At 38.6% G+C, this 14,158-nt stretch overlaps 1 protein-coding gene across 1 annotated transcript; it reads left to right on the forward strand.

Moving 5' to 3' along the window:
* The first annotated feature begins 9,425 nt into the window (after window positions 1-9,425).
* LOC140236198 (uncharacterized) lies at window positions 9,426-13,806 on the forward strand. Its single transcript, XM_072316165.1, has 2 exons — window positions 9,426-9,866; window positions 13,355-13,806. Exons 1-2 carry the CDS (start codon window positions 9,482-9,484, stop codon window positions 13,543-13,545), a joined length of 576 nt encoding a protein of 191 aa, XP_072172266.1. The 5' UTR covers window positions 9,426-9,481; the 3' UTR covers window positions 13,546-13,806.
* Window positions 13,807-14,158: the final 352 nt, after the last annotated feature.

A 14,158-nucleotide genomic window follows, 5' to 3' on the forward strand; every position in this document is an offset into this window, starting at 1 on the left:
AGAGTGAATGTTATTTTGTACGTTAAGTTAAAAGCATAAAGGTTAAATGGTTCTTCATTGTTGCTGGTCAATCAATTTGTAGCTAATCCATTCAAGTGTAGTTAAAATCAGTCTCTGTCCCATTTTTATAGTAAAAGAAATACATTCTAAATATGTAAGTATTGTCTTCTTTGTCATGGATTACATAAAAGGAATAATGAAAATATAATTACAATAGGGGTATGTTCTGAAATATCAAAATTTGGTATGGAAGATATAGTCGCCTATCGGCAAATGGATATTACAGTCCTTTCAAAAATGGTCAAAACAAAACAAAATGAAGTATGAACATAATGATGTGTGATAATATCAAATCTGCTGGGAGCAAAACAGACCATTTTTGAAAGGACTGCAAAACAAAACAAAATGAAGTATGAACATAATGATGTGTGATAATATCAAATCTGCTGGGAGCCTGCTACTCTGATAAATAAAACACAATTACAGTCTGCGTTTCAATTCACGTTTGAATTTGAATTTGACATCATTGATATACAATTTACCATTACCATTCACCTACCACATGGACACAATCCAATCCCTTAAATTTGACCATTTTTGAAAGGACTGTAATATCCATTTGCCGATAGGCGACTATATCTTCCATACCAAATTTTGATATTTCAGAACATACCCCTATTGTAATTATATTTTCATTGTTCCTTTTATGTAATCCATGACAAATAAGACAATACTTACATATTTAGAATGTATTTCTTTTACTATAAAAATGGGACAGAGACTGATTTTAACTACACTTGAATGGATTAGCTACAAAATGTCTGTGAATTACAATCTAAAACTTGAAAACTAGAAGAAAGGAATGAGTCATTAACATTTTTAGTATTTATACTGGGACTGAACTTAAAGCTTTGTTGTAAATTAATTGTATTTTCATTATTTTGTTTTAATTTCTACGTGTTTTTAATTTCTAGCAAGATGTCAGCATTCTGTAATAATAAGTAACCATTCAATGGTTTCTCAATGACCCTTCCATTGAGGAACCATTAGGGAACCATTGAGTAACCATTGAGGAACCATTGTTAGATAACTGCAAATGAGTCCCCTCCCCCCCCCCCCCCAACCAAAAAAGACCAATGGTACTTTAATGGTAGTTCAACGGCGTTTTGCTGGTACTGTCCAAATAGTGTGGAAATGGTATGTGAATTGTCCTCCGAATGGTAGTCTCATGCAATGATATACCATTGAATAATGTTTGTTTGTTTGTTGTTTGTTTTTGTTGTTTACTTGTTGTTGTTGTTGTTGTTGTTGTTGTTGTTGTTGTTGTTGTTGTTGTTGTTGTTGTTGTTGTTGTTGTTGTTGTTGTTTTTTGTAAGGGATGACTCCTTCATTGCCCATGCACGTGTCATTGTAATGCTCAGTGTGCAGAATGACCCGGGGGGCATTTCATGAAGGAACTTGTCGGATAAAATGTCCGACAAGTCAATTATATCCGACAAGTTCAGAGGAATCAGCCAATCAGACTAAAGAATTTCTCAAAAATTGTCGGATATAATTGACTTGTCAGATATTTTATCCGACAAGTTCTTTCATGAAATGCCCCCCAGGACATGATTTCCGATGGGGGGAAATATCCGTGATAAGTAATGGACGTAGCCTATAACAGAGTTCATTGGCAGGAATGGAAACTTACAATTGGGAGGTGGAAAAAAATCCACCTTTCTGCTTTTTACCATACATTTCGAGTTTTGATTCGAATTTTTCATACGGGATGCGATTTAATCGCAAGCTAAGATGAACTAAAACATATCAACAAAGAAACAGAAGACCACGGGAGAGACCCAAGTCGCGGAACCTTTACCACTGAATGCCAATGTTTCCACCGCCCTGGTTATCTTCACCAGGATTTTCGTGAGCAGATGAAGGCTGTGGAAATGGCAAATATCCATCCTCATGATCCTGGAACATTTTTTTTTTTCAAAATCCAACCTGCCTTTTTGTTGTCATCGTAAAATCTGGGACCATTACCTCATATACTGGGATCCAAATCGATCTTGTTCCGTCGTGTCTCATGCACGCACTGAATGATAGAGACGTGTAGTATCCGTGTCCATATGGAGGGGGGTGGGAGCGGGGAGATTCAAACGGAGAGATTAAAGAGAGAGAGAGAGAGAGAGAGGGGGGGGGGGGAATAGAGGGGCTGAAGAGAGAAGCTCCAAATCCAGAAAATGTCTCCGGAAGAAAACAAAATGGAACTAACGAAATAGGAATGGAAATCCCTCCCCACCGGGGGAAGGAAGCAGTTCGGAAGGAAGTTGCCATGATACATTGTGGGATGAGTTTCAGGTGTTTAAGTTATCTTCATACCGGATGTCTGTACCTAGAAATATATATTTTTTTTCATGGGATAGCTATTCCATGTGGATGCTGTAGACCAATGACAGTATAATTTTAGTAGCCATGACAACGAATGCAGTTGACAGAGTCATCTTTATCCAGAAATAGACATAAGGGGTCAGGTGATGAGCTTGTAATAAGAAATGAAAATACAAGTGCGATGCATATTAAGAGCTTATATATCTAAACTGGCATTCTCCCCCCCCCCCCCCAGTTCAAGTTCAAAATTAGCCCGTGTGCTTTAGGAATATGCAAGCTATCCATTACGTAATGTTCAAGAATTGATAACATACATGATATGTAGCTACACCAAACCAGTGCCCCAACTTTTTCTTGGCTCAGAACACTGTTGGTCCCTTAAATTCGCTCCCGGAGGATTCAGAATTCAAGTACATTCTGCTACAACTTTCGTACATATCTTGAACATCTCAAAGAAATATGCACAATCAGCAGAAGATATATAACCAAAATCCTCTGAACGCATGTTGTGTGCGTATATGATATATATTTGTTTGTCTGTCTCTCTGTGTGTTTGTTTTTGTCGTCAGGTCATGAACAAATTTTAGTGACACAAGGCCTCTTCAATCTGAGGCACTGTTTCTTTCGGCATTGAACTGGACACGCGTTTCAAGAGACCTACCCGTTTATTTAATTGAGCGAGTTGCAAAAGATTCCCGGGGAACTAGCTTCGGGGGGGATAAATTCTGCCCCACCTCTTTAAAACTGTTTCAACTCTTCATCCTTGTCATATTTTCTTTAAACTTCTCAAATACCTCTGCCAGAAAGTCGCGTAAATACTGCTACTGGTACAACAAGTAAAACAAACAAACAAACAAACAGACATTACATGACACGCTTGAAACAATGAAAGTTTTCGCGCATGCACTAGAAAAAGCTGTCCTTTATTTCTGCTTCCTGTCACTGGCAATATAATTATATATTCGGGCCTTTGTCCTTTATTCAACGCTAAGGAAGTCAACGATTCTATTCAAAAATTGTAAATTGTCCCTCTCTCTCTCTCTTCCTCCTCTGTTTATATCGTTACAAATAAGTTTCACCTTTTGCGAAATATCAAAATTCATTCAAACAGTTTTGAGATATTAATATATAAACCACAGATAAACAGGAAAATTAACCAAGGGGGTGGGGCTTCCTAGCTGAACATACATAGAAAGACAAAGAAAAAATCAGCACTGACATAATTATTTTAAAGCAGTTACGCACCGACTTCCGTATTCGTGTCTATTGACTGGCATTTCTTTCCGTCCGTCGATACGTCTTTCCCCTTTGGACTCCCTTCTGACAGTGAAAGTTAATGACTTCACCAGGATGTTTGATTGGCTACTCATCCTGCGCAGACGTCGTACGCGCATGACGTGTAACAGGTGGCGCGTGTAGAGAATGCCATCACAATTGTTTTATTCACCGTTTGTGTCGTCTGCTAGTGGCTTGTCGCACGCGATGAAGAGGTACGCGTCGCTGGAAATGCACGGTCGAGAGGCGTGTGCCCAGCCAGTCCAATGGAGCGGATTCTCGTAATTATATGTCTGTATCGGCGGAAGGTTTTCCAATGATAAAAGGTGGATTACTCGGTACGGATCTCGCATTCCGATCTATGCATCGCCCAACAACAGGACACACGCATGCCCTATAACGGGTCGCACATGTTACTGGAACGGCTTGAACTAACTCGATTTCGAAACAAATTGGCCTTTGATCAGTGAAGTTTAGGCGCTCGTCACGCTAATTTATCCCCAGTACTTTGCCGACCAGCGCAGCGGCACGCCAATCGACAACAGTATCGTGAGCGAAATGCTGTACAGCAGGATTTGTAGCATGAGAAACTGATTTTTTTTTTTCGTGTCTGTTCTTAAGCTCTCTTCTTTCCCTGGCTTCTACGTCTTACCTTACCTCGATTCAAACTAACTCCGTTAAGTTCTCCTTGCGGTAGGTTAGTAGATTACCCAGGTTATAAAAAGGTACATCGCAAAGGAATATGCAAAAATCTTCTTTTCACGGTGAGGCTGCCAGGAAAATTCAGTGCGCTCAGTTTATGGTTTGATTCATTTTTCTTATACCAAGAGTGGAAACATTGTGGTCTTTGCTCGAGAAGTCGGCATCATTTTGTGAAAGTGTTTGAGTATTAACGGAGGACCTAGTCGCCAAGATCTAGCTACCAGAGACGGGGAGGCTATCGGCGGACATCGGCGTCTCACCGCTGTTCAGTTCTGTGTGTCATCGTTGCTGCGAGAGGTGCGGTACATCGTTCTTTTTTACTTTTCCTTTATAGTAATTTCTCATGAAAACATTTAAGGTATTGGACTCGTTTATATTGTGGCCTGATATAGCAGTTTTACACATCGGGATATATGTTCCATCAAATTTTAATGTATTTATGTCATATTGTGAGGTAATTCCACGTGCTAGTCTGTAGAAACTTAAAGGAACTGTTTGGCCACGTCTGTCTGTTTGCTTCTTGTTTCTAATCATTTTGAACTCTAAACCTTAACAGGACAGATGATTTTATCCCAGAGTTTTTTTTTTTTTTTTTTTGCTTTGTTTTTTGAAGTGGCAATATGATGTCTTTTGGAAAAAAAAAGATATGAAGAAATGTGTAATACATGTAACCTCTTCGGACTCCGTTTTAAAGGTCGTTTGGCGTTTTCACCATAGTCGGGTGATATTGGCTCTCGTATTCGTGAAAGTGTTGTTTTATTATCGCATAACGTAACATCGTAAACTGCCGTAACACCATCTGATTTAGCGCAAGAACATGACGCGGAGACAAATCTTGAGGTCAAACATTGAATACCTGTGTGTCCTTCAGAGTCGAAATAGTATTTGATTTCGTTTGCTTTCTTTCTTTGGTTCGTGTTTTTTTTCTCTCTCTCTCTCTTTCTTTTTAGTTCCCATACTTCCTCTTTTGTGGGGGTGGGGGAGGGGGTAATCTTGCTCAATTATTCGAGTGTCTTAGAGATGTTCCAACTCATAGCCACATCACGGATGGGATGGCGAAAGTGGTTGATGATGTCGTGTATTTAGACCGAAAAAAAAGAGAGACTTATTGGAACCAAAAATACACATCATGTGGTAAAGCTGCAAGATTCTATTTCTGATCATGAACCATGAGATTGATACCAATGATACATGAAAATCAGTTTCTGTGTTCTATCGTTGAGACAGACAGATGGTCGACGCATTCTTAAGAGTTTCCAAAAATGCAAGAAATAATGAAATGAGTATAGTTGTTGGTCAAGTTGCTATTGGCCAATACCGTCTCGAATTGAATTTGAGCGTTGTGTTTAATCCCATCAATGAATGAATACTATTTTCTTAAAGTGAAATGCACTTAAACAGTTTGCCATGAAGAATTATCCGGCATATGACGATAACATCGAGAACAAGAAAATACGAGGTCAATTTAATGATTCGTTGTGAGGGTCCTTCCATTCTTTTTTTTTTTTTAACTGGTACTTGTCCAAAACGATGGTCAAAGGAAATCTTCCAATTACGACAAAGCGGAACTTCTCGTCGTTCTGTTACCGTACAGGGCAATCGATTGGTTTTTCCTTCTACTTCTTATTTCGTCTGGTACTTCTCCTTCTTATAATTCCACATTTTCTTCGTGTTCGTCCTCTTCCTTTTCTTCTCCTGCTCCTTCCGCTTCTTTTCCTTCTTTCAGGGAAGAGAAGGAAAGAGAGAGAGCAGGGCTGGTTATCATTCAGCCACAGCTAGTGTATCAAGTACAATGGCATTAAAAAAAGGATGAGAGATCGAGGGAGAGTGAGCGAGCTATGATTTGAGCGCTGTGTCGAGATTGCTGCTATTTCGAAGTACTATAGAGAAAGTCAAATGTCCAATTATTTCAGCTTCGTGCGTTCCTTCCCGCATTTGAATTCGAATCACTTGCGCCGTTTTTGGAGCTTTGTTTAGGGTTAAATTCACAAAAATCACCACATTTGAATTCCGCATTCGGTGAGTACATTTTCTTTCTCTCTATCTATCTATCTATCTGTCTATCTATCTATCTCTGCCCCCCCCCCCTCGCCTAGGAGGGATGAAAATCGAATATAATTTGAACGTTAAGGTTTCGTTTGTGAGAAGATAGCTTAGGTGGTAATTCATTCACTTTTACCATACCCCATGCCGCGCGCCAATATAGAAAACCACCATGACACGAGACGCAAGTGTAATACATGTATTTCATATCGTATAGTATTAGCATTTAGATGGCATTATTTCAGGTCAAAAACGAATTGGGCAGTTCACTAATGGATTCGAACATAATGGAAAATCTAAAAATAAATTTGTGTCATTTATTTCTTGCTACTTTCTGCTTGTATGATATTTCTATTTGTGGTCGCTTACTCTGGTTAGACCCGGCCAGCCTTTCTCAATTTCAGAAGCAACCATTATACATTGTATGTGGTCAAGATGCGCGCAAAGTGTTAATTATGTTAATATGCCCGTACTATTTTTCTTATACTAGTATGTTCGTCCGACAGGTAGAATTGATATGGTCTACTTGTGTATGCGAATTAAAGAATTAAAGAACCGCATCAAAATAATCATAATAATGATGATAATAATGACGGTAATAGTAATAATGATAATAATAATAATAATAATAATAATAATAATAATAATAATAATAATAATAATAATAATAATAATAATAATGATAATGATAACAATAACAATAATAATAATGATAACCATAAAACAATAATAATAAAAATAATGATTATGATAACTATAATACATAAATAGGTAATAAAATAGATAAGTAAAGTAAATGAATTATTGACATCTACGCATGAGTATATCGGTAGTAAAACATGAATTTTATTCATCCTTCAGTTTCCACGCCGTCCATTCCTAAGCGCGCTTCTTCTCCTCTGCGTTGTTAATGATATAAACTCCGTATAGCTCTAGCAGGCGGCATGATTTCTGACACCAGTCTATTCTCCGAGCTTCCATCTTTTTTCATAGTCTAGCCAGTCTAATCTTGTGGAGCCAGTTTAGGTGTACATACTTGCTCCAATTTTCTCTTCCTTCTCCTCTTCTTTATTCTTTCACGGAGAGACATATTTGAAGCGAGTGAATATTCAACAGAGTCAATCCGTGGGAAGCAAGGCATTGCAAATTTGTCCAGGCGGCGGTGTGAAATGAAATTTGCGGGAAAGCGTGATAAAGTCATAAATTTTCTGCTAGAAGTGTATTACTGTGAACGGCGAGAAAACCACGGAGTCTACCGGCTTTAAGGACCTAAAGGACTTGTTTTGCTTTTGTTATTGTTGTTGTTGTTGTTGTTGTTGTTGTTGTTGTTGTTGTTGTTGTTGTTGTTGTTGTTGTTGTTGAGTTTAAGAGGCGTGTCATTCACACTTAAAGAAATGTCAATTTTCTACACTGGCCTCCATGTTTTAGGAACAGTCTGACAGTAGGATAATGACGAGAACAGATTCTACATCAGTGGCTCCTGAATTTGTATTTGTTTTTTCCAAAAATATGAGATCATCAGCATGTATTTAGATTTAAGTACATACCTACAAATATCACTTACGTCACTAGCGACAATTTGTCCGAGCGAGAAATAACCATGTTACCACACCAGCCGTTGGGTCACTGATGTAACTATTGTTTAATCTTTGAGCCGAAATCACCCTTGTAAAACCTTTTTTCTTTCCTCTTCCACAAGGAACATACTCGACGTGATTGGTTTACTCGTAGACATATTTTGAGGGCTGTTTCGGTTATCGAGAGTTATTTTCGTGAATTCTCCTTGAATTTTCTAGTTCTACATCGGGGGCCTGCGGCGGTATATTGGCAGTCGCTGATTTCTAGGCTTAGGGGGCGTTCGTTCCCTTGAAGACCTGGAAATCACATCGAGCTCGACAGAATTAGAAAACAAGAAAAAAATTGTAAAACTAACCGAAACGGTATATGCAGGGCGCCCCCTGTCTTCACCTATATCGACACTGATGCAGTCGCGATGGCTGTTGTTGCTATCATTTTTTTTATGTTTGTGATGATGTAGTCGAATTTTAATCACTTCACACTCAATTTTCTTGAAGCAACTTATTATTGTCACATTTCTTTCGCGCTGCCGTCACTTTTTTATACTCTTTCATCTCAATCTCAAGGTGTATATTTTTTCTCCTTCCCTCCTTTCTCTTCTTCTCTTCACTCCCGCTCCTATTCATTGTTATGTTAAAGGCATTATTTACCATTATTGCAGATGAAACAACCCAGCTTTAGTGCTTCAAAATAGTTCTAAAATGAGTCAGGGATAGAAGCAACCAATGTAAAAATGTTAATCAATATAATCAATGTTAAGTATTGCTAGATATACAAAATGTTCACAATAGTTATAATAGAATTGTTTTGTTGAATAGTCCTTCTATACAGTTATGGTTTATTGAGAAAAATGGTGAGATCTCCTTATTATTTTAGGCTTTATTGCAAAATTTTTACATGATAGGATGTTTTGTGCGACAAATGACCTCCACAATGCATCAAATAATGTGATAATTCGAACATTTTTTTTAAAATCACTGCTGTCAATGGTAAACAGTACCTTTGAATCCTCATTCATATGTTACATTTTTTCCATGTAGTGAATTTCATCGTCTTCATTTTCATCCACGGCGTCGTTGACCAAATCATTTAATCCAGTCCTTCCGATGTAATCGTTCATTCGGTTAGGGTACCCTTCAAGGGACTTTTATGTGATAATTATGTATACTTCAGCAGTGCATGTGCCGGCGGTGATGACTGAGTTAAGATGAATTTATTCTCATGATCGTCATACCTTTTAAATATTATTACTGATGGCACCAACACTCTACACAATATTAACAGTATTTCTAACGCGAATATTCAGAAAGGTTTTTATAAGCGATAACATATGTTTTTTGTCGCTTTTTAAACATTTCAAAACATAAATGAAACTACTGAAAATTGTAAATCATAAGTTATATTATGCATTTTTCCATCATTTTTAATCGCATAGATCCAGCATCAAGAACAATAACAAGGACAATCTTGAAGAATCCTGTCAACCAAAAAACCGATCCAAAGAACCATGTCACTGACCTCGTCATCCTCAACGTCGTCGCTATCGACAAGGACCCGCTCGTCGTGGTTTCAAGCAATGCTCCTCACCCTCACCGTCTACGTCCTCTTCTTCTCCGCTGTGTGCTGCCACGCCGTGCCCGTCTGGCAGTCGTCGTCCCGACAGCCCCTCGCCGACGACCAGGCCGAGGTGGCGGCGGCCGTCGCGGCGACAGACGACGTCCTCAGCCGAACGAACTCGGCCGACTTCGGAAGCGCCGACTCGATACTTCGGCTCTGCTCGGCGGGCAGGCACGTGGAAAGCAGCGTTTTTGTACGAACCCTCTGTAAGCTGGCGATGGTGGATGCGAGAGACGCGGAAAGGACGAGAAGCCACGAAGGATACGTCAAACGAGGTGATTATCTTTACCTCTCCTCTCTCTTCCGGTAAAATCTAACTCAATATACTGACACTTTTGTTGCTTCGTGTACCTCATTCGAAAGTAAACTATATTTTTAATGTTGTTCACGTCACCACCCACCCTCCCCCCCCCCCCCCCAAAAAAAAAGCATTGCAACTATCCGACCTTTTTACAGTAACGCAAGCAAATTCTCTACGTCACCTATGTCATGCGGAGTGAGAATGTTGGGAGCGCTGTCGGCATTGCGTGTCTAATTTTCCTGATTAAAATCGCGCGAAATCCATTCAACATTTTATTCAACAAATTCACACGTGTTCGGAATTAGTATTCAGGCTTTGATGGCATACAATGTATTGCAATCATAGTGCACCCGTTGCCATAATTATGAATCGCTTTGACCAATCGTCATCATTGACAAATATCTCATAAAGTTCAATTTATTGTATTTTTTATTTTTGCTTTTATAACGTTTGTCGGGCACATGTTTGTGGAAATCCTACTGTCGCAAAAAAAAAAATGTATTAATTATAATCTGCTCGGCAGATCATAATTGTGAGCAACTGATAAAGACACCTAGATAGAGGGATAGATAGATAGGTAGACTAGGTGATATCTTATTAAGATATTCATGTCTCGCAGTGACAAGACTAATTTTGCACGAATCGCAAAAAGGCAATGGTGGTTACAAAGCAGGTATTTATGCAGGGTAAAAGTAGACAAACATAAGTTGAGGGAGATCTTGTCAGAGAGGATATTGAAACACACTTTTTGTGCCATGTGTTTCGTGGGTAGACATTTATGGTATATGAGTTCAGTTAAGAACTAGGGCAGAATACTAACATGACTTAAGTCGTTCCTACGCGATTCTAAAATGCTTCTAAGACTTTATTCCTGTCCAACCAGTACCCCATAGGCAACGGGATAAATCGGAAGCTACTGTTTCTTTGTTTTTTTTTCTTAAGGTAGGATTAGAATAAAGAAAAAAAAATGAAGACAAATTACAATGTATGATGCTATCATATTTCGGATGTTGTAGCCTACGGCTGCGCATCTTAAATAAAGGACGAGCAGTATGCCTCGTCAAACAAAAATGCCATCAATCTTTAAAGAGGAGCAGCGAACAAACTTACAGTGATATACTTCTTCGAGGATCAGCGAAAAATCCAAGCGAGAACTGCATGCCCGTAATGGTATGTAGGAGAAAGGGACTGTTATCATGTTTTCATAAATGTGACACACATTAGACCAGGGGGATTTCTAGAAAATAATTTATGGTGACGTCTATGCGAATCCAGACTTGAATCGTAGTGGGTTTCGTAGGTTGCTCTTTGCTTCTTCACGTACATCTGCGCTCTCTGCTCCGGCATGACTAATAAATCCGGTCACCGAACTGGGCGTTTTCAATTCGGGGAACGTAATGCACCGTGGCTTAACGGAGGCCTGCATTTGCCACGACTGTTCTGGCGCTGCGCTCTTGTACATGAATGTGAAATCCCCTGGAGCGTACGCCACGAATGCGCAGCCTAATCATGATCTATCACGTGATCTTTCACTTGAGAGAAATGGAGGGAGGGGTAGGAGTTAGTATCACTGGTATTGTCCCATCGTGAATGTATCTAACGACGCGATTGATGTCGAGTGTTTTAAAGTTAAAAAGCCAGCACTAGGCTGGAAAACAACAACAACAACAACAACAAACAACAACAACAGCAACAACAACAGATGCTATCCGAGCTTTCAGGTTTACCAGACGGTGGTGAAATTGCACAGATTTCTTCCATGATAATTCCTCAACCCCTCTCCCCGCCCGATAAAATCTCAACCCTCCATTCCAATCCTTGTCTTGTAACGAAAATGTGATGTCAGAGGTAAGGGAGGCGTATTTCTGAACGAGAAGTCGGAAATCTCATTCAATTCTATTACCCTCGTCAAACCCATTCCACCGTATTCCTTCATAACTGTCCATGTCAACCCTCCCATTATTCATAATCATTCTCCCCCTCTATAAAGTTAGGTACACGTGTTTGTATATTTGTGTGTATGCATAAGATTTCATTTCATTTTACTCATTTCATTCAAAAGTAAAATTACAGTAGAACATTTACGTATATACATGTATATATATATATATATATATATATATATGTATATATATATATATTCCTTTTTATACATTTCATGCTCTTTCCGTCACGTCTTCTGTTTCAACTTTCTTATTCTACTTTTCTGTGTAATTCTATTCTCTTTCTCATTGCACACGAAAAAGACTGTGAAACCAAATCATAATTCACGCATAAATGTATCCCATTCGCAAACTGATCCTTTGAACAGACACACTGTTGAGTTCATCAGTATGTAATACAAACAATCATACACAGTAGGTATTTCTCTTGTTGTACGTAATTGCTGTAGGTGCAATGCTGTCTGTACCATTACTTTCGAAACCCAACACACTGCCCTTGGTTTATATCTTATCTCATCACATGTCACGTCCGTTGATATGATTAAAGCGTCACCTCAAGTAAACTTCCGGCTAAAGACAGGAATCAGTCGAAAACAACCAAACGCACAAATCGAATATCTTGGTGTGTGTTTGTTGTTGTTGTTTTTTTTTAAGCAAAGCAACAATAGAACTAGAGATGTATAGAATATTTTGAACAAATACGAAAAAAAAATAATTACTTGAACGTTAGAACGGCCCGAATCTAAATTTGGCTGTTATCTTCGAAGATCCCGTGCGAAATAATGCAAATATAGATTGTCTGTTTTATAATTCATTTTGTAAACATATTATTCCCATTCCTGAAAATTAAAAATATATATTTATATATTAAAAATATATGTATATATCGTTATATATATATATATATATATATATATATATATATATATATATATTTGTTGGAATGATATTTAGGATTTTCACAAAATTTTCTCATTATGGACTTGAGCCTTACTTATATCTAGGTATTTAATTGTGGTTTCTACCCTAATCGCCCAAAGATATTTGTCAGGCAAGGCGTGATGCAATAAAAGTGACGTTAGATTCCGTTAGATGGTGTGATTTATTAGTAATTATCGAAATGACACTATTTTTATGCGGTCAGTTCCGTTATCGCTTTTAAAGCTTCACCGGACCATTTCTCTAGTGGCCTCTCTACTTTCCAAACAACATAATACCCTTTGCATCATTCTTTTTTATAATAACAATAATAGTGTTAGCCTATTTAAGGCTCAGAAGAACGTAAAATATTCTTCCAGGAAAAGAAGAGTAGATCTTTAACCCGATCCTGTCGAGATCCGTGCATTTACCTATCGATAATATTGGCACACCACTCATCAGACAACCGTAAGCAATGATTTTAAATGTGATGATTATTCTTCTAAACAGAGTATGCATTTGATATGAGTTCGAAGTGGTGCAGCAGCGCAGACGATAACAATGTATCGATATCGCCTTTTTTATCGCCCATTTCCTGCAGGCGTATCGCCCGATCGATCGTCCTTCGGAGCCTTCAATCAACTCGTGCACAGGTTGGTGGCACACGCCAACGAGGTGGCGGAATACCAGAGGGAGCTCAACCGATTCAAACAACTCGGCTTGGTCGACAACGACTACAACGTGATCGTGGTTCCACACGATCTCAAGGAGCGCATGCAGGCTTTAGGTTAAAGTGGGAGGGGGAAATTAAAGACATAACCAGCTTTACTTTTACTTTTTCTGAGAAGCCAAAATTTTTATTCATTTGTGGAAAACAGGTCATCGGAGAAACACAAAAATTAGGAAAACATTTCCAGAGAAGTTTCATGACACGTCTAAGGGTCATGACATACCACCTGAAGTATTTTCTGTGGAGCTGTGAATTCAACCATGTGTCAGATGTTCTTTGTGTTGTAAACCATGGACTTTCCTCACGTTCTTAAAAGATTAATGTTAGATTCTAGACAAACCAAAATGCTTTGGTGGCGTAGCAGATTCTATCCGCCACTTAATGTTGTTGTTCACCTTCCTACCCTCGTGTTCTTTAACATTACATGAATGCTAACGTGAATTTCTATAGAGTCTGTCATAGCTCACCAAGATATGGCAGAGCGTTTGTTAGAATGGTGTTTTCAAACAACCTCACTTTCTTCTACCATTACCGTGATAACTGGGGAAAGAATAATTATGGTTGCGGAAAAAACGCAAGATGGCGCTATTCACAAAAACCATAGGACGTGCCGGAGCGTCTCTCGCTTCAGGGATTCTGGCGAAAAACTGTGGTATTGTTGAAAAGCGATTATCG

This window comes from Diadema setosum, chromosome 12 (genome assembly GCF_964275005.1).
Source record: "Diadema setosum chromosome 12, eeDiaSeto1, whole genome shotgun sequence".
Classification (NCBI taxonomy): Eukaryota; Metazoa; Echinodermata; class Echinoidea; order Diadematoida; family Diadematidae; genus Diadema; species Diadema setosum.